This window comes from Eleginops maclovinus, chromosome 15, assembly GCF_036324505.1.
Source record: "Eleginops maclovinus isolate JMC-PN-2008 ecotype Puerto Natales chromosome 15, JC_Emac_rtc_rv5, whole genome shotgun sequence".
Classification (NCBI taxonomy): Eukaryota; Metazoa; Chordata; class Actinopteri; order Perciformes; family Eleginopidae; genus Eleginops; species Eleginops maclovinus.
This window is the reverse complement of record NC_086363.1, coordinates 9,768,437-9,790,043: the sequence shown is the minus strand read 5'-3', so window position 1 is coordinate 9,790,043 and position 21,607 is coordinate 9,768,437. Positions and strand designations below refer to the sequence as shown.

The 21,607-nt window shown below is 40.3% G+C and overlaps 1 protein-coding gene and 1 non-coding gene across 2 annotated transcripts; one reads left to right on the top strand and one right to left on the bottom strand.

Moving 5' to 3' along the window:
* Positions 1-92: 92 nt before the first annotated feature.
* LOC134877233 (nuclear receptor coactivator 7) lies at positions 93-13,446 on the bottom strand. The gene is given in 18 exon segments (XM_063902664.1): positions 93-1,733; positions 1,822-1,895; positions 1,988-2,083; positions 2,368-2,520; positions 2,643-2,768; positions 3,050-3,197; positions 3,510-3,681; positions 3,853-4,449; positions 4,944-5,098; positions 5,513-5,697; positions 5,865-5,990; positions 6,661-6,752; positions 6,755-6,761; positions 6,860-6,967; positions 7,058-7,128; positions 8,737-8,894; positions 12,247-12,376; positions 13,278-13,446. Coding segments are annotated over 17 exon segments (2,442 nt in total). The 5' UTR covers positions 12,285-12,376; positions 13,278-13,446; the 3' UTR covers positions 93-1,597.
* Positions 13,447-13,560: 114 nt separating this feature from the next.
* On the top strand, positions 13,561-13,632 carry trnae-cuc (transfer RNA glutamic acid (anticodon CUC)). The gene has a single exon. It is a non-coding gene; the product is annotated as a tRNA-Glu (tRNA).
* The last annotated feature ends 7,975 nt before the right edge of the window (positions 13,633-21,607 follow it).

The window sequence follows — 21,607 nt, the reverse complement described above, 5'->3', positions numbered from 1 at the left end:
TCCCACAATCCAACAATCATTACCGACAAGACACCATAAGGTCGTATGGTGGATAGGGTATATAAAGTACACATAAACAACACAACCCTTAATAATATGTGTATATATAACATTTATTTAAGTTTAAATGTGTTTGCTATAACAACACAATAAATATATCCTTAGTCATATCACAGCAGTTTTGGGTTCACGAGAAATAATACTCAGGGATCATTCACAGTTACAACACAAGCTCATTTTCACACGAAGCGATAACTGGCATTAGTGATAAGTCTAGCAGGTATCATTTCAGTGACGCCAAACATTTGCAGTATTGCATATGCATGCACTACAAGCCTGTGTCAGACACAAAAGACATAAATGGAATATTTATTCTGTGTTAGTAGATTGGAATTTTTAGTTAGTGGCATACTAGAGTGCAAAAACAGACTGTCCCTTTTTCCATTTTTAAGTAAAGCAAATGCTGATCTTTAGTGGTGATTGAATAGCATTAAGTAACAATTTTACATTGAAGAAATGTTTAATTACTCGAGGCCACAACACAGCAATGACTGCCGATAATCCTGTAGTGATCTTCTAAGTGAGATCATGTTTAACTCTGAACAACAATGACCGCAAATTTAATAAAAAACAGATAGAAATCAGTCGACGTGAGATATGAATTCAATACTGACGAAACAGTCATTTGCAGCGCTTGTTAGGTCCAATCACAAACAGAAATATTTAACACTTTCTATAAAAGCACATCCATTAATAAAAATGAGCATTCTTTGTAAAAACAGAATGTAACAAAAATAAAATGTAAAAATAAAAAAATCTAAAATATTTTATAAAATAAACTCACAACAAATGCAAAATTAAAATAGAACATATTTGGTCTTCACAAACCTGGATTTCTTTTGGGGAAATTAAAACTTAAGTAGACGCTAGATAATGCACTGGAAAGACTCTTCATCTAAAACTCAGAAATAAGAGAAGCTGGCCCTCAGAGAAGCGCAACACTTCCATTGTAAATATTTCCTGCATTTCAATGAATTTAATAATAGAGGATCCAAAATAATCTTCCTGGCCATTTCCACTTCTTTTTACTTTAAAATCCACAACATCATAAAAAAAAGAGGTCTTCAGCACTTTATCCTGAACATTCCCAAAGATACTAAATACATCATTATTCCTGCACAAAATAACATTCTTCAATGGGATATCTTGTTCTTCTTTACTCTAAAAACCATTTAGGGACTACCTCAAGAGTAACATCAGCATCCTTCCTCTTCTCTCTTTCCTTTCTTATGGTGGTTAGGCAGTTTGCATGCTGGGAAAGCTTGAGGCGTTGACGGATGTCTAAGGCAGCCGATGAACGGAGAGCAACGACAGATTCTCACACTTCCACCTTAAAAGGAAGGAGGAGCCAGACACAAACTGGCCGACCTACCCGCAGATCAAACCGGCCTCAAAACAGATGGCCGCTCTGTTTCCAGTCTTCTCTCACAGAACGTTCAGTGTGGGGGAGCTAGGTTTGCCTCCAAGTGGCGTGTAATAGACTTGGGGGGGTGTTGGAGCAGAGGGTGAATGTAGGAGTACCTACGATCAGGTGAGGCTACTCGAAGGTCCAGACTTCCACACTGTGGATGTTGAAGTCCCGCTGGGTGGAGAGGGGCTGGTTGTTGAAGGTGGCGCATTTGTTCGTGGTGCCTCGGTACAGCTCAGCGTCCAGCCACAGACCCATCTGACCACTGCAGAGAGAGTGGAAATTATTTGATGGTTGGTTTACTGATAAATGTGTGCTTAGCCACAAAAAAACACAGTCAACAAGCCTCTTACCCTCCTCCTCCCATCTGCAGAGAATCAATATTTCCCTTCACAAAGTAAGAATTCTCACCCGTCCAGAGGTACACCTGAAAAACGTGAGCAAACAGCTTGAGTTATTGCTCTTGAAATAATAAAACATCATACCTAAATTGAGATTATAAACTATGTTAATACAAACCTTGATTTCAGGACAGAAGCTGAAGAGGAACGTCTCTCCTGTGCCATAGCAATATTCGCTCACTTTGAATGGATCACTCGAGAATGCCCCAAATATCTGTAATAAAGAGGCAGATTCAGTTTATTTTTTTATGGGAGGATTACGCCTTAAACATGAAAAGAGACATTGGAAGCTTCATGCAAATAAACCTCGATAGGAGCTTCAGATGTAAAAACATCACTCCCTCTGCATTTCTTTTGCCATTTATGTATCACACCGTAAAACTCCAAATTACTAATGATCGTAGGCCATTTCCTTCGACTGTTATTCACTTCCTGTAATACCAGCCACTGTGGCTGTATTCATGCACATGCAGTACCCCCCTCTGTTCGGTTATCTACCTGGTTATCCATATCTTTGATGACGAGCAGAACAGGACTCTCCACATCTGCCAGGCTCCGGTACAGAGTCTTCAGGCTGGTCCCGTGCTTCACCGTGCTGTAGGCCAGTCTCCAGGGGTAAATCTGCACACGGGGCGGCAAGCGACATGCAAGCTGGAGGGCAAACACATCATCAGATTATGAAGCATACTGATCCGTATCTTCCATATTTGTTTCTCAAACGTGCTATGTCAGAATGGAATGGATTATGATATGTGGTTAAAATGATGAATGACCTTCTCAATGTGTGTGTCCTGCATCAGGTCACTGGCATCACTGAGTATGGGAAGTGCTTCCACTGACAGTTCCGCGTCACAGCTGCCGAAACTCTGCCTGCGCTTAGCCTCGTCAATGGTGATGATCTTGGATGGAAATAGCAAATAAGCAAGTCAACGTTAAAGTGAAATGCCACAAGGACGAAAAAACAATATAAATAACAATAATAAATGAATCTATTTTTATTTATTTTTTTATCCCAAATGAAAAACACTGAAAATGTTCTCAAGAAAGTGCTGATACAATGTGATCATAAAGAAAAAAATAATAAGCAAACACATCTTTGAGGTGTTTCTTAAACTAGATAAAACGTGTGATGTGAACAGAAGTAAGGCAGGTGTGCTGCCTCCTTTTTTGCTGAGCTTACCTCCCAGCTGCAAGAAGCAGGGTCACTGAAGAAATTGTCAATCATGTCCAGCTCATCTTTCTCCACCAAAACAAAGCCTTGCTCCCGAGCCTCCTTCCCGTACACATCCGGAGACCACTGCACGAAAAATGCATACAGATGGTCCACCCTGACACACACACACACACACACACACACACACACACACACACACACACACACACACACACACACACACACACACACACACACACACACACACACACACACACACACACACACACACACACACACACACACACACACACACACACACACACACACACACACACACACACACACACACACACACACACACACACACACACACACACACACACACACACACACACACACACACACACACACACGGTTAAAGCACACTGGTAGCTTAAACACATTTTAGTTTAGGCCAAGGGTCTTTCATCCATTATGGTCTCACCTTTCTTGTGGCACAGCGAACCAGTACTCCGGCTGTTTACCCCGCCCCCCAAATGAGTGGGCGGGACTAGAAGTCATTGCAGTGGCGAAGGACTTCTTCATTGGCTTTCCAACTTTGAAGCACAGGAACATGGGGGGGATTTTACTCTTCTCCTCGGATGAGAAGAGCATGTCTATAGAGAAGGGGGAAATAAAGAGAGAAAGAGCTTCATTCTACACTCCTAAATGTTATTTTAGTGCCCACCATTGCCCACATGGAAGCGTCAGAGTGTGCAGTTTTCAGGGATTTTACACAGAACACAGAACAAAACAGAACGATATCTATATACAAAAATACGTATTACCTTCTATTGGAGCCTGCATCCTCTCCAGCAGCCATGACTTCACTTCTGCTTTGTAGCTTTTCTTGCGTTGCTCCTCCTCACTGAGCTCAGCGCCACCTGCTGGTCTGACAGGGCTTTGTCTCTTTGGACTTGAGTGCCCAAAAACCTCTGAAGCCTCCTTCAGACTCAGTTTACTGTTTTGGTCCCCTGGTGCGTCGATAATTTCATAATGTGCACTATTAAGCAGCTCTTCTGTCCCTTTAGGTTTTATATCTTTGGTTTCCTCTCGGTTTGTAGGATTATCTCGCAAGCCACCCTGTTTTTCAGTCTCTAAAGAAGATTGCGTTGACTCTCCCTCCTCGATGGAGCTGATCTGAGCGACGCCCTCATCCTCGTCATCGTCAAGCTTCCCTTTAGTTTGACCACGAGTCGACTTGTATTTAAAGTCTTCCCGGCCTGTGCAGCTTGGTCCTAGTTCCTGTTGGTCCCTGCTGAGGATGCCGGGTGTTTTGGAGGACGTCCCCCCCACCTCTTCAGTGCTCACATTCACAGTCGGCTCCAACTCTGTGAAGCCTTCGTCTGATGGAGACTTCTCCGTCGGATCACCCTCTGTGCTCACTAGTACGAAGACGATAAACAGGTTTTTGTTGAACATTTGAAAAATGTAAGAAAGACATTTTGACTTTCAATAAACATGCATATTTTAATTTCTGATTTTTAAATGATTTGCTGTTTATATTGCCTTGTTGTGGATCTTTTATGTACAGTACATTTCTCCCATGTCCAGCATGAAGTTAGACAATGGCAGACAACAGTCAAAAAATGTTAATAGAAAATATTCATATCTAAGAAACAGTTTTTTCTTAAATTTAGAGGCTCAAAGTTTAAAATATATAAAAATAAATAAATAACAATGTTTTCTTCATGCTAACTTTGAAAATTCACAAGCATAAACTAGCATAAACAACCCAAAATAAATACCGGTTGTGGAGAGTAAACCAGATAAAAGTAAAAAGTTATAACCCAGAGTCACCACGACTTTGGAGACACTTAATAATCATAATACAAATCTACAGCAGTAAAACAGTGGACATTTTATGACATGGTGTTACCAGTTTCCGAGAGAGTTGATTCAATGTCATCCAACACGATTGGTTGTTTCGGATCAAGAGCCTCATAGCGGCTAAATGGGTTTAGATCTCGCTCTGACGGCAGTTGCTCCCACTCGCCGGGCCTGTACACAGGACACAAATCCTGGGGTAGGTCTCTGTGGGGTCACGGGGCATCACACATACCGCACCGCAAACCAGGATGAAAATGAAAGGGGAAACAAACAAAAAAAGGAAAAGGTCCAAACAGAAAAATTATGAATGACAAGAATGATTCAAAACAAAACAACATGTGATGTATAATGAGCAAAGCGCAATAAAAGAGATCAATGAAGAACAGAACTACATTACAAAGACATATGAGACTTTTCAACTCAAAACGAAAGGCCAACGTGAAAAGTGTTTGGAATGGAAAGGAGGAAGAGGCTTGACATAAACAGTTGTATAATTGAATATAAAAGAAGAATAGAAACTGAAAGACAGGAACAAGAGGATGAATCTGAGCAGAGGACTGTAAGAAAAACGTTTAGAGAAGAGGAAAGCGACAAAACGAGGCGGTCTGAAGCACTTACGATGGCAGAGCGTCTTTGAGCTTCATGCGCGACACGTCATCGTACAGCGCTACGGAGACGACCTCCTGCATGGGGCAGATCAGGCCGTACTCCTCGCAGCCGTGCTCGATCACCAAGGGGTCTGACTTGTGGGGGTCAAACATGATGTTGTTTGGGGTCACAATCAGCACACCACCTACAACGCCCTGCAAAGAAGAATAACACATGGGAGCATTGCAACCACAACTGAATCAGAGAGTGGTACCAGCTGATTCATTTTTAATACATGAAACATCAGATTAATCTCAGAAACTGTGTTTCAGCATTCTCTTGAATTATGACCTGCCACTGTCACATTTTCTAGGCTTCTTACCATGCCGTCCGTGAAATATTTGCAACTCATCTTGATGAATTTAACCGTGGCTGGGCTCTCGTCCTCCGAGTTTGGGGAGAGCTCACGCCGAAGGGACTTTGCTGACTTGCCGTTTGAAATACCGTGCTGAAGAAAGTTAAAAGGACAGACCTTATTAATGTTGTGCTTGTATTCAGTACAACTTGTTTGTTTTGTTCAATCACTGTGTGGTTTCAGCTCTCATCAACCTTTGACCTTTATGGTTCAGATTCAGAGATTTCAGGCAAGCACATTGTTTGGCTTTTGTGAATGTCTTTTCAAAGTGTCCGAAAATGAATTGATGGACGACACTGCAAAAATATTTAGTCTACATGTCAAAACTAGACATGGAGAAACAATGTTTAGTTTTATTGCACCATATATCTTGAACAACCTCAAAAAGATGGCAGGTACGCTGCTGCTCTTGAATTAAGCTCTAAGACTTTTTTGTTTTATTTAAATCAAATAATCTTTATTTTCTGACTTGAAAACAAACAGAAACCTGTCGTATCATCTAATAAACCAATGTGTTAATCCTGAAGTACTTTGTGGAAGACTAAACACTTCTACTTCTAGTACCGAAGTTAAGTATAATTGATACGAAGATCAAAGGTGGATTTATATTTGATTTGTGTTTTCTTTGAGCATTTTGGCCTCTTTCTTTTTTAAAGGAAAGTTTCACACATAAGTTAAGATAGAAAACATAAGAAATTGGTCCCTAATGGCTAATATGAACTGCTTGTACTCTGCGCAACATAATTAATCACTTTCTACTTACATGTGATGCTTTCTCTGATAAACCATTTGTGAGGGCGGGATCAGTGGAAGTCGAGGACTTCAGGTCTGTTTCTGATTGACTCACATCGGGACAAACAGCTTCTGTAATGATGATAATGATGATGATGGGGAGCAGACGGTGAGCCATTCAAAGGAACAATAAGGCAGTGGTTCATGGTACATGTCACCGGCGTTCTCACCTGCCCGGGGTAGACACTCCGGGAGAAGAGCTTGTTCAGCTGGACCAGCTTGTTCGGGGTGATGTTGAACTTGAGTGCGATGCTGTTGAGGGAATCATTAGGTCCCACCTGCAACAAGATATACAGATCGTGAAATATATATATATATCTGTTGATAACTCAGTGTGTTTGTTAATGTGCTGTCACTTTTGTACTTACGGTGAACTCCACTGTCCCTGGTGGCCTCGTCTTTTCCCTTTTTGCCTGAACGACATTTTTACAGCCATCGTCTAAAAGAGAAAAATGAGAACAGTAATGTAAAGACAAAAGTAAGTACGAACAGATGGGGAAAAAATTCAATTAATATATGGTTTGAAATTACTCCTCTGTGGTTAGTGCTAGTGCACACACACACACACACACACACACACACACACACACACACACACACACACACACACACACACACACACACACACACACACACACACACACACACACACACACACACACACACACACACACACACACACACACACACACACACACACACACACACACACACACACACACACACACACACACACACACACACACACAGTGCTTATTACGTTTAAACTGTGCTAGGAATCATTTCAGGCTATGGCCATTTTCTGTAAGCCCATCTAGTTTAACACGTCCGGTTTCATTTGTCTGTTCTCTGCAAAAAACATTGGATTTAACGGGCTGCAAGCAACAATGTTGTGGTATAATTGACACAAATACGGCAGTTTACACAGCTGGCTCGCCTGCTGACACAAGACTAAAGTCCATTATCTCAGTCAATATGAAGGAGTTAGTAACAATTTGTGGTACAAACAAAACCAGCAACATGATAGCATGCTAGATGTAGCACACACTGACAAAAGGCAAAACAAAATGCAGGTTAGATTAGGATGAGTGTTTTGCAAATATGAAGTTATACTGTGCTCTGACAACTAGTTTAAACAGACATAGATACATTTCAAATATTCATTATTAATGTACTCATTCATTTGTGGATGCAATGACAGTTGTGTCATCAGAAATGAAGGATGAAAGCTCACCTAAATGTCATTTTCTTTTAAAGAAAGAAAGAAAAAGGAAGTATAAAAAGGGGATAATAAAATAATGATTTTTTCCCTGTCCCTTAACGAAGAAGGGAAAATTGCACTCATCTGCAAAGCACTATGAGCGGATTTACGCTTTAATGTAATGAGTCAAGTTCAATAGTCTAATGATATGATGAAGTCACCATCAAATTATTATGAGCGGTCTATTACAGCAATTCTTCTTTTTTGAAAGCTTTGTTACACTTAAGAGTCATGTAAATGGCGAAGATGCTACAATTCTCAGCAGGATTATAGGCAACAAAAATGAAAGGCCATCGCAGCATTTCAACTTTAAATTCAAACGACTTCTCAGTACTCGCACTCTTTGTGAGTACTGCTCCCTAAATGTCATCATCAACTGTAAAACAGTGCAGGATAAAAACTTATGCAACTTCCTGTTTAAAACTGCTGAGGTTGTTCCCAACACAGATGACCCTTATGTTGCATACCGCTCAACAGAACAGGGGAATTCAACTCATTGACAGTAGGATAGTACTTCTAGTTGAAGTGTTGCTTGTGTATAAACATTGGAATTTACACAGGGCAACAAAAACAATTGAGCTAAGAAAAAAAGCCTGAATACTTCGGCAGGGACATTTGGTTTCACCGTGCGGGGTGTTAACATTACCCAGTAAAGTTTACCGTGGTGAAACTAAACTTCTGTAGATGAGAATTCATTTGTTTTACAGGGTTTCAAGCACAGTGGGTTATACAAAGCAAAGCTGCCCTAGTTTTCCAGGCGTTTTGGGATTTTATAACAGGTCTTACCCGAGCAGGCCAATGGCTTTGATGTTATTCTCTGCAGGTCCGTCTTTTTGTGGGAGTCACCCTCATTTGGGATATCTGGACAGGAAATGATTGAGGGATTCTGCTCAGTCACGATCCTCTCTGATTGGCTCTGCTTGAGCTGTCTCCGCCTCTTCAGCCTGATGGGGATGCAAGACAAACAACATTATTTATTATAAGTCAGATGAAGAAAGCACAGGAGCTAAAGTGGCCTATAAACTACATTTGTAGTGGCGGATGTTTGCCCTCTTTGAATGCCCTTCTAGTGGTCCAATGTAATCAAAACTTTCCGTAATGCATATTCAGACCTTCTTTCCAGGTGCTGCTTTCGTGCTCAAAGTTATTGGATTGAGCTTTAACTTTTCCCTCTTAACTTTGCTGTATCAGCAGCATTACCCTCTCACACTGTCATTTCCCTCCCGTTTAATCATTGATAGGTGAGGCAGTGATGTAATGGCATCTCCAGACCCCACTGAGGTTCAATAAGGGGGGTGGGGGAACCATTGCAGTGGAACCACGAGTTCATGGAGCACTTAGCAATAGTGCACGATCTACAGTATGAGCCCCGCTGAAGCCTTAAGTGTGCCTATGAGTATGTTAAGAAAAGATAAATTGATTTATCAGAAGCTTTCGGCCACAGGGGCAGTGTTGCCCTGCAAAGCCCTTGGCAAGGGAGGAATAAAAGGAAAAGGCAAACAGAAGCGTTTGAAATGTTCAAGTGCCCTAATGGGAAGGCATGAGTGGGTCGATAAGGCTGCAGACGGTTCAGGCCTCTCCCATAGCCTCGGGTCTGTGACGCAGCGCACATCTGGTAGTGAACTCAAAAATCTCAACAGCACCGTCTGTTTCACTCTGGGGGATTTCGCAGAGCATTAAGCCTTCATATTAAGCTTTCCACTTTCCTCCTCTCCCTAAAATGTAATCTAATCTTACATTTGTAACCAGTGTATCAACATAATGGCATAGAAAGCACAATATTTAAAAGCACAAAAAAAACATACAATATACATAAGGGAACTAATTCCATTAATGCTCACACTACTTTAGTAAATATTTACATACTGTCTGACAACATTATGTTAGGTTTTTGCAATATGGATGTTTACATGATCTGAGACCAGTGCTGTTTTGGTCACATTTCAATCAGTTTAAATTCTATTGAATGTTTTTATGCTTGGTACATCTCTCTTGATTTAATGTTGTTATTGAATTTAAGGTAGATGTTGTGATTTTATGATAGTAGTTGTTGCTAGCATGGATTTTAAAAAAGAACAAATACACATAGCCTCCACTACTACAACAAATATTCTTTATCTTTTAAGAACTTCTGGTTTGCTTATTCTTTACGTTTGCTGTTGTATTGGTGGAAAATAATGGTATGGAAATAGGATTTGCGTTAGGATATTTTTGTATTGCCACACTCATTTAACCCCAAAGAGGCTTCCTTAAAGTGTTGTGTTATTTTTTCTCAGCAGCCATTAAGCTGTGATGAGTGAAATCACCAAGACAACCACTAATTCATGTGAGTGTCTCTCTATGGAAGCTGTGGAGCTCCTTTAGAGTTGCTATGAGCCTCAATCTCAAGTGTGTGTGTGTGTGTGTGTGTGTGTGTGTGTGTGTGTGTGTGTGTGTGTGTGTGTGTGTGTGTGTGTGTGTGTGTGTGTGTGTCTACAGCCTGCAATAAACACATTTTAAAATATGTTGTATGACTGATCTTATTTTAAACATATTGTCGCATGTCATTTTAAAGGGGTTTGTTCTCTACTGAAATTAGAGCAGTCTGTTCCCACTTTAACAGTAAAGAGTGTTTTTATTGTGCAGTTCGGACTGCAAATAAACAATTTCACTCTCCTTTAACAGTATAACATGAAAAAGTCTATGATGGGTAAACCATACTTGTTGTGGCATGTGTAAGCTCAACATTGATCCTTCCAGGAAGTGATGCAGCATATAAACAGCTGAGCTAGATGTTATAGCAGGGGTCGTATTTAGAGATAAGGCTGATTTTACTTCCTGAAATGTTCACTTTCTGCAGGCAAAAAATCTATTTCTCTGTACAGCTGTAGAGGTCTGTACATATCCGAGGTTTTCATCCAGCACATTTCCACTGTTGTTTTGCTGCAACAGATAAGCACACTGCCTCTGCAGGAGAACCCCACCTGTTAACACAGCTTAAAGCCTGCAATCCCATTAGGATCTATTGCATTGCTTACCTCATAATTAGAGAGAAACTGATATCTGATGCCTTTAAAATAACCGTTTGAACTAAAGATGATCAAATTAATAAAAACACAAGAGAAATTGCAGGTTTGTACCAGGCTGTCAGCACAGCCTGAACAAGTAACCTGAGACATAATAAGATACAGAAAAAGCCCATTAGGCTTTATTCTATCGTAGATCTTTATCACAAGCCAACATTGACTGGAAGACTTTATCCATGAATCAATACATGTACTCAGTTTATGATACACTTTTTATTTTGACTGTTCTACATCGGAGCCTTTATTTACATAAAATCAATGTTCACCCAGTTAAATGTAAGTTCTTTAGACACAGTATTACACCATCTGTTTTATCCACTTCTAATCTGTGTTGACCTATAAGAAAAATTAAGTCTGATCTTTGAGCATAACCCGCCAATTTGTTGTTAGTCCATGCACCATAGCCGTGACAATCCTTTTTCCACAAATGTCCCGCTATTATGTTTCACAATGCTGCCGAAATCCAATTTTACAGCCGACATCAACCCTGTGGGTCAAAAAACTCTGACGCAGGACTCGGATTATGTGAGGTTGTGTCGGCTGGGAGCTCACAGACAGATGACTTAACTGTGCCGACACTTCATTAAGAAAAGGCTGGAATCTTTTATTGGTTAATACACCTTTACAGAGGTTTGCCATGGTACAAATGGCCGTGCAGCACAATGGAAAAGCCACAGTGTCACTTCCAACAAACAAGGCACTGTGTAAGACTAGTTCATACAAATATCTTGGACTTTACACTTCAGCATGTGATACGTGGGCTGTGTCAAATAAAAAGAAACAGCAGATATATTATTATCTGTGTCAGTAAGGGAAAATGTTATCGTTTATTAACTTTTGAACTAATGGGACGTCTGGTAACCAGGGAGCATTTAGGAAGAAACCTGACACTGTAATTGCTCGGTAACGTTAATAAAGAATAGAAGAATTACAGGATATCTTTGCAGCAGATACGTAAAGATATGCAATATAATGCACACACAGTTCTAATTCTGCACATATATATGCTTAGCTTTTTTTTCTAATGAAAGATGTTGAACAAACTTTAAAGCAGTCGGGCAAATGTGTTATCCTTAAACAACAATTACTTACACAATCAATATCAGAGAAACAAGTCATTTTTTTATGAGCACAGGAAACATGCAAAATGTTGTTTAATTGCATGGAAAATACCTAATTTCAATGCAAATAAAGGAAATTCAAAACAAACAAACTTATTAAGAGGCCTTACCTGGCAAAATATCCCGGCTTCCTGTCTCTCTTTTCCATCAGGCCAGGGTGTTAAATCAATATGTAGTCAGGAGCATCCATACAAACATCCAGGCCAGCATACTTTACAAGATCACCTCTTCTTTCTTGTCCTGCAGAGAATATAAACAGTGGGATTTGCAGGGAGCCTTCTCACTCAACACTCACTACAAGGCAAAAGCCCAATAACTGATACTGAATCCTCATCAACCTAAGTGGAGGGCGATGAAAGCATCCTATAATAAGCATGTCAGGCCACTCAGCTGACAATGGCTGACCAACAGACGGAAACCAAAATGCTGTGCTGCAGAGGGAAAACACATCTGCTACTTGTTAACACTGCCTCAGTAAACATGGGTTTTATTGTGTAATTATGCTTTATTTGGGAATCCAGTAGATGTAAACATGCAGCAGACCGTCATACATACACCAAAAAGCTAGCTGTAAGCGAGAAACAAAACAATCGATTAAACGCATGGCGCACACCTTGAACAAAAAGAAAGGCATTAGCAGTTCACCTATGTGCAGCCTCGAATAGATATATAGCACGTAAATGGCTTAAGAGGAAAGACTAATTTGAAGCACGTTACCCCACCTAGCTACATTCTTCAGTGTGTAGCAGCTTGCTCAATGGGAATTCCTGTTGAACAGATTTCAGCCTCTTCTGAAGGTGCAGCGACAAACGACCGATATGCTGTTGTGCTAATGTGAAAGCAATATGTGCGACCGTCAGGTTTAAGCAAACAGTCACTGTGAACAAGCTTCACATTTCCAACTGATTTAACAGCTGGTGCTAACTGGCTAGCTAGCTACTTTGTTTACAGACAATAGCAACCTGGTGGAGATGGTAAGGATATTTTATAATGATACAGACGCTAACGCTTCCTTTTTAAATAAGGTATTCTTGTCTACGCAACCTGGCTTTACGCAGATGCCCAACATGTATGTACAACGAGGCATTTAACGTCGAATCAGACATAAAAACAGGTAGCTAAAATGCCCACATAACGTTACCTTGCGTGCATCCTCCAACTGCTTAATATCAAAATGAAGCCTTCCTTAACTACGCCCTCTGGTGTCATGTGCACTGTACATGCTCACCACTAGCTTGACTTTACTATCAGCTTGGTTAAGCTCAATTCCAGGTAATAATTACGTCTAAAATGAGTGTAGACAAGATGTGGTAAAGAGTCTTGGTCGATATACATGGTGTGTAGATAACCGTCCACAAACAATATCCGAAAATACTAAACAAAACATGATATAAAAATAGAAATATATTTGATCCACGGAATAGTCCCTGGTGGTCTAGTGGTTAGGATTCGGCGCTCTCACCGCCGCGGCCCGGGTTCGATTCCCGGTCAGGGAACTACGTTTTGACTTCTATCTGTTTACCTCTTAATAGATTTTTGCAGAGCACATCAAGCTTATCTGACCGATAGATGGATATTAAAACACCACAGCTAAAGCTATACATAGAATCGGAGGATGAAACCCTCTTTATTAGTCACATACATGCACACAGCAGAGCACACACAGTGAAATTGGTCCTCTGCATTTAACCCATCCTAGTACTACGAGCAGTGGGCAGGCTATCGTGCAGCGCCCGAGGAGCAATGGGGAGGGGGGATTGGAGGTGTCCAGTGCCTTGCTCAAGGGCACCACAGCAGGGCCTAGGAGGTGAACTGGGACCTCTCCAAGTAGCAGTCCACTTTCCATATTTGAAGTCTGTTCGGGGACTTGAACCGGCGACCCTACGATTCCCGACAAAAAAATAGGTCTCTGCATTTGACCCATCCTATTGTTAGGATCAGTGGGCTGCCATTATGTACGGCGCCCGGGGAGCAGTGTAGGGAACGGTGCCTTGCTCAGGGACACCACGGTAACAACTTGGTCTTTCGGGGACTTGAACTGGTGACCTTCCAGTTCCCAGGCCAGGCCCCTATGGACTTTGCGCATGAACTCCCGAGGCAGTATCACCTGTATTACTGAAGTCAAGTCAATATTTATGTCAATAGCATGCATTTACCCTACAGTGCATTCATGATTCAAGGTAAGTTAAGTTATTATTTAGTGGCCATTACTGTAAAAGAGTTATATTCAAATGTTTGTTATTTTTATTTTTTTTATAATCCGGTTTAACACAAACTTTCCAGTTTATATTTTCAAAATCATTACAGCCTTAAATGTGATAAATCTGCACAAAGCTTTTACAGATGCAATATAATTCATGCTTAGCTGTATCAATATTATGGTAACCTTTTTACCCTAATTTAAAGCAAGATATTGGTTATACAAGTGTTTTTTGTTTTTGTTTGGTTGCTTCGACACCCCTTTAGAATCATTACACGATCTCTTGAAAGATGACCTAGTCCACTTGACTTTGCCTCCTTCTGACCTCCTACTGAGCTATTTATAGGTTATTACCGCATGGTGGCGACAATTCACAACAAATAGTAGCCTGCTAGAAACATCTGCAAAAAGTGATAAAAGGGCACGTTTTATTAGTTTGACTATAGAATTTTATACATGAAATTGATTACATAACAAAACAATGTTTAATGTAACAACTTTGTAAGTACATGAGTCATTTTTGATTCAATTGGTCTTTCAAGCTAAAATAAGATTCCAGATTGATCTCTTGATTCAGCCTACTTACATAGAAATAGACAAATGATGGTTAATATTGTACAGAACTATTAAAATATGCATAATATAATATATAGCACCAATAACAATAATATATATATATATATATATATATATATATATATATATATATATATATATATATAAAAGGACTGTATACATGTCAAGTTTCATGTTGTAAACCTTTCATATAGTGTAGATAAATGTGTTTACATTTCAATCAGTCTTTGTTGTATGAGAGATTAAACGGAAGATAATCTTTTTCTGCAGTAGTAGTACTGAGAAGACTGAGATATAGGGAGAGATTATTAAGAGTCTCTAACATTAGTTGTACAATTTGCCTCAGATTGCAAGCACCACCAAAGTTGTTACATTGATGCAAATGTATCTTAGATGTAAATATGATGTAGTAAAGATTTCCTGTCACTCCTTCCAACAAATCTTAGTTAAACTGAACCTGTTAGAGAGCAATTAGCCTTAGATAAAGTGTGTTTGTGGAGCTTTGGTCCCATAGAGCCAGCTGAGGGCTCTGATTGGACGAGTCAGAGTTAACCAGTTCCTGGCTGGCTATGTATCTTGGCAGTTATTTTGACAGGCGCTATCATTGTGAGGAGATAAGTTGTCTTAGGGATCGCCATGGCGCCGGTGTGTCCCTCCTCCGTCCTGCTCAGACTCTCACTGACCCCCTCCTCTCCCCTGTCCTGCTTGGAGCAAAGGATTGTGGGGGACTGTTTGGTTGAAAGCAGGGTTTGTGTTGGCAAAGGCCCGGGGCTCTGGGTATCACATCCCCTTTCAAAACCTTCAAGTGACTTAGTAATAGGACAGCCATGACCGCATCCTAGAAGTTGTTGTCCTTTTCCTTTAATTCTTATCTCAAGCTCTTGGTTCCCTTTCCCTATTTCTAACACTTTCTGTAAGTGTGGTAGTTCAAAGCCGTCCTTGATATTCAGTTTTGTCTTCCTGGAAGCACAGACAAGGCTTCAAAAGCATGAAGATAAAAAAGGGAATCAGGCTAACGCACTCAGAGTAGCAAAGTTTCAGAGTTTTAAGCCCTAAAAAAAATCAGAGGATGAACTATAGTAAACTTTCTACTCTTTACTGTTTTATGTTTTCAAGATGTGGTACTGAGACAGGGCTATAATAACAGTCTAGGTCCATCAAACGTATAGCTTCTCTCTGTCGTATAAGATCTGAACAGCATGCAGATGGTATCATTTCAGACAATGATATTAGATATTTTTACAGTACTGTCCCTTCACGTCCCTCAATCTTCTAACACGATAGCATTACAGAGACTGTCTCTTTTGTTATTATTGCTGAGAAACAGACACAGGAATTTATTTAGCAGAGGATGAGCAGAAGAAGGTAGGAAGAAAAGGAAAGATTCAGCACATATTCAGGCCATAGTGTATCTTCGTCTCTACCACCCAGAATTCCTGTGTTATTGTTTGTGCTAACTTTTCTACCATTATTGTGTATTCAGACTGTCACTAGCAGCAACTAAAATCATTGTCATTTTGTGCCTTGGTTTGCCAAGTCAGCACAAATGTAGATACCATCTTGCATATCTTTCTAACTGTTGTAGTCACAAACGTCTGACCCAGCACAGACCTTGGAGATATTTTAAATAATTTTGCTCTGACGTCATTCACTTCTAGCTTAGACTACGACTACTGATAACTTCAAGTACACTGTGGCAGCAGGAAGCGGCAAAACCTAAACACTGAAAAAGGATATGTCACACAAAGGATAATCTATAGGTATTATGGGAGTCGTAAGTCAATATATTGAACCTATCCCGTGAAAGAAATCCAGCCAGATTTTTACAAAATCTTTCGTCAGACAGTGGTTTATCTGTTTGTTCATGGTGAAACGTAAGAATACTAACAGATTGTTGTACAATAAACCAATTAGGACAAGAATTCTGAGAGAGAGTTGTTTTTTCCCTTCAGGATTGAGAATCCCACTTAAAAACTTCGACAGCTAACAACTGTGACGGATGTGAATACACAGCTTAGTCAACTGACAAGCTAATGTTGGCTTGGGTAAACAGCCAACTTAACTGGAGTGTAGCATATAGCCTATGCTACAATTGTCGTTTTCACACTTTTCTATTTTGCGTTTTAAAAGGAGAAACAGGAAATAAGGGGCTTTTATTTTGTCTGTTCAACAGACACAGGCTTACTGTTTCTGCCTGTTAGCATTCTTTGTGCTAAGCTCATTTAAATTGCACTGATTGTAGCTTCATATCATACAGATAACCGGACTGTAACTGACTGAAACTAGGCAGCAGTTACTGAAAACTCAGACATCTGAAAATCTTTTATATGACCCATTTTGGATGAGATGGAGAAACATTTATCACTCCTTTGGTGGTCTAAAAGGGTCCAGAGTGAGTGAAAGACCACCTTCTAGGTTACCATGGGGTTAATGACCCCACACACATACCCCCATTGCATCAGTCAGTTGATGAAGACGGAGAGGGGAGGAAAAGTGATGGAGACATGGCTTGAAACAGCTCCATACTGTATACCATCCAGTGCCACTACACCCACTGTCAATCTGCCACATTGGCTGAGGCACTGCAGCCATGACCTTTGACCCAGGAACTGAACGGAGGGGGAATAGGTTATCAATGTTGGGGATTTTTTCATTCTTAAAGTTAAATGTCCAGACGGTGCAGGAGCCGCACCTCAGGGAAGGAGCAGACGGTGTCGGAAAACCTGAAGGAGAGATGGATATTAAGCAATATATCATACTCACTCAAAAACACACAGACAAACAGACACCCTCTCATCAGTGTTTTTGATCACATGGCCATGGTAGGGGAGCAAACAGTGCATGGTTGTTTACCCTGCTTATCAGTGGTGTTGTAACAAGTGGAGAAACACACAGGCTGACCTCAACACACATATGCAAAAAACCTCAAAGAGGTCAAAAAAGCTCTAACAGAGTTTGTTCATTTTTATGATTTGTATAAACCTTATTTGACATAGAACAGTTCATGCTTACCAGAGAACCATATCCTAACATAGAGGGTAGCCATGATAATGTACAGATCATGAACTATTAGCTAACATCACTAATAAATCTCCCTCAGCACTCCTTAACTCTCCTCTGATCTCATCCACTATAAAAAGAGGCTTGTCCTGTACAGAAAGCATCTCCTTTCTGCTCAACTCATTGGAAAAACTATGAGTCCCACCAAATCAGCCAATAAATAACAGCTATAAATTCCTATATGAATTATGACTGTGCCTGCTCATTTATGATTGTGCGATAGGTCAACTTTTCATACACTGTATAGGTAGGTCTCCTGTGAGAGATATAAGGGCCATGTTAAAGGTAACATGTGTGTGTGTGTGTGTGTGTGTGTGTGTGTGTGTGTGTGTGTGTGTGTGTGTGTGTGTGTGTGTGTGTGTGTGTGTGTGTGTGTGTGTGTGTGTGTGTGTGTGTGTGTGTGTATGTGCGTGCGTGCGTGTGTGCCACTCATACATACACTCCCACTCTCACACTCAGATTCTGGTAAGTCCAAGCCAGCGCCACATCAGTCCATCATCACAGATATGGCTTGTGGTTAGATAGCAGGTCTGGCGGCGCACAAGACATTTTGTCCACTCTGTCATGTTTATTTAAATTGATAAGCTTTGATGAATTCCCCACAAGCTATAGACGCCAGGGTGCACGCACACACGCATGCATGCATGCAAACACACGCACAGTACCAAAAAATATTGATTAACATAATCCAAATATGAGCAATATAAGTTAAGAAATAAAATACATTCTACCATTGATCTTCAACATTGATCTTAGACAAAACAAAAGCCGCGAATGGCTTAAGGTCATACTCAGAAGTTGTTCTGTTTTGCTCTCATCTTGGGAAGAATCATTTTTTTTGAACAGCAGATGAAAAACTGCTTTTTAATGATTTGGCACTTTGGAGTCAGGTCAAAGTATTGTCGGCTTAGGAGATGGCCAACAAGCTGTCATGGGAAGGGAGTAGATGTGTTTAGATAACTGTGTGTGATTAAGAAATCAAACAAAGCAGGTCCATGAGAAACATTTTGCAGGCTTTAAATTTAATTAGTTGGCTTAACCAGGCCCTATGTATTTCTTTGGCTATTGGATGCTTATTCTTGTGACAGCGTGAGGTGTAAACAGTAATGGCATCCACATCGGTTGAGCTATAACTCAAGCTAGCTCAGCAACTCACAGCAAAACAATCTCGATTTATAGAAAGCATTACAGATAAGTGGATAAACAACTATTATGGATTTTGAGATGAACTGTTCCTTTTAACTTAGAAATGAAAGGCAAAACCCTCACTATACATTTCCTACTTGAGTCTGAATAAAAGCTGAGTGTTTGTCAGGCTCCAGTTGCAATCTGTGATCTATTGGTCGGCCTGTGCAGTGTTTCCATTGGGTCAGTTTACTTTAGCATGGCATGGGGCCAGACCAAAGACTGGCTACAGTAACTACAACCGTTCTGCACCAATTAAAAAGACTAATGAGGTCTGCGCTTATCATGTCACCCAGACTGCCGAGAGAGTTGTTTGGAAGCTGATCACATTACACTTACTGTCTCTGAGTGATGGCTTGATAATCAAATGCAAAGTTAAAAAAAACAAACATGTTTGATTTTTCTTTGGGATTCATTTACAATCTCTGATATGAATCAATAAATCTGTTCGGACAAACACTTCCTGGAAAAGTAAAAATACAATAACACAAATATTTATAGTCCAGGTTGATACTGCAATGTGTGATGCAAGTATATGGATTTTACATATGTATTCACTGTATTTTCACCTATATGTTTTAGAACAATACTCAAACTAAGAGTGAGGCCCAGAATTATTTGCATATTTTTTAATATTTTGTTTAGATACAGATTGATCAGTACTTGCAAGGCTTTTGTCATCTCTCTCATTCAAGTCTTTTAGCCTCATGTCTTAGATTTATACTGTACTTGCTTGCTTTTCTTGTTATACATATCATTATACTGTAGCATTGTTGAAAGCAGTTAGAAAACAAAGAATTTCATTCCCAATGATTGCCTTTAATTTGTTGCGAATATGCAAACATTTTAAATTGAGAAGTGCTTTTTTACACAGTTGGTACCATGTGGTTCAATTTGACTTCAATGTTCTGATCCAAATAAATAAATGACATAACATGTCCTGTGTATATTCCAAATCAGTTATGTATGTTAAGTCCAAAGAACTAAATCATGTAAACTTTTGCTATGGTATGATTTGTAGCAGTATATATTTTTCAGTTTAATCTTGTTCCAGTGCAATAAAACATTTTTAGAGGTCACCTTAAGTTCAACTTTCGTTTCCCAATTTTTCTAAAGTTATTTACAATCAAGGACACCGCAGCCATTGGTGAAATTTAGGGAGTGTGTGTCTGACAAAGAGGTTGAGAGAAAACGACAGCGAGAGGTGGAGGAGAAAAAGAAAGCAACTCAGAAACAACGGTCTCCTTCTTTCGCTGATTCTTATTATACATCTCACCCCTCCTCTCGCTCTGTCAAGGCCGCTCGTTTCTTCCTCCTACTTGCCTGGCCAAAGGGGTCAAAGTCAGAGAAACACACACACACAGACACTGAAACCGCTACAAATCTTCTCCGCCTTATCGAGGACAACACTGATAACTGTGTCTCCACTCCCCATCCGACAGATCCATCTCCGAAAACATCTGAGACGCATAGGAAAATGTGGAAATTTGTTTCTGGGTGACTGACAGATTGAAGATGCAATTCACTCCCATAACTGTAAACGACTCCTACCAGAGTTTAATGGCGGAGAAGGGATGAGTTGGCTGGTTACAGTGGGTAAACCGATGTTAAGGGATGATAATTGACAATGTTTAGATGACACATGAGTCTGTGTGTGTGTGTGTGTGTGTGTGTGTGTGTGTGTGTGTGTGTGTGTGTGTGTGTGTGTGTGTGTGTGTGTGTGTGTGTGTGTGTGTGTGTGTGTGTGTGTGTGTGTGTGTGTGTGTGTGTATGTGTGTGTGTGTGTGTGTGTGTGTGTGTGTGTGTGTGTGTGTGTGTGTGTGTGTGTGTGTGTGTGTGTGTGTGTGTGTGTGCGTGTGTGTGTGTGTGTGTGTGAGTGTGGTTGCACATGTTGGGAGTGCTGCACCTGCAACTAATGATGTGAAACTTGCCAAACTCATCTGCTGCAGGCCTCCACGCTCCACTCACTCCCCTCAGATCAAACTTGCACCTGTTGACCTGTACAGACTCACACACACATGCATGCACACACACACCTTTTACAGATCATATTTTGTGTATGACAATAGCCATCCCACCTCTCAGGGCTAAGTGCCTCCTTAACCTAGTCTCAGGCAATTAATTCCATGATTTTTCCTCAAGTGAATTTATGTCTCATGGACTAATACTGACCCTGACATCACAATCTGTCAAGTGCACTGCAGCTTTTATGGAGACATATGGGCTGACAAATGTCAAAAAGAAAGTAACCTAAGCTTTATCTTAAACTTAAATTACATAATATATGTCATATACAGTTTTATCAGGTGGAGAGGGTTCCTGGGGGATTGATTTCTAAGGAGTGAGGTTGAAAATGTGCGACGCATAAAGTGATTCCCTGAACTTGTGCACTTCAATTTTGTTCAGTAGTAGACAGTCCCTGCTGAGATATTGCAACAAACACGATGGGA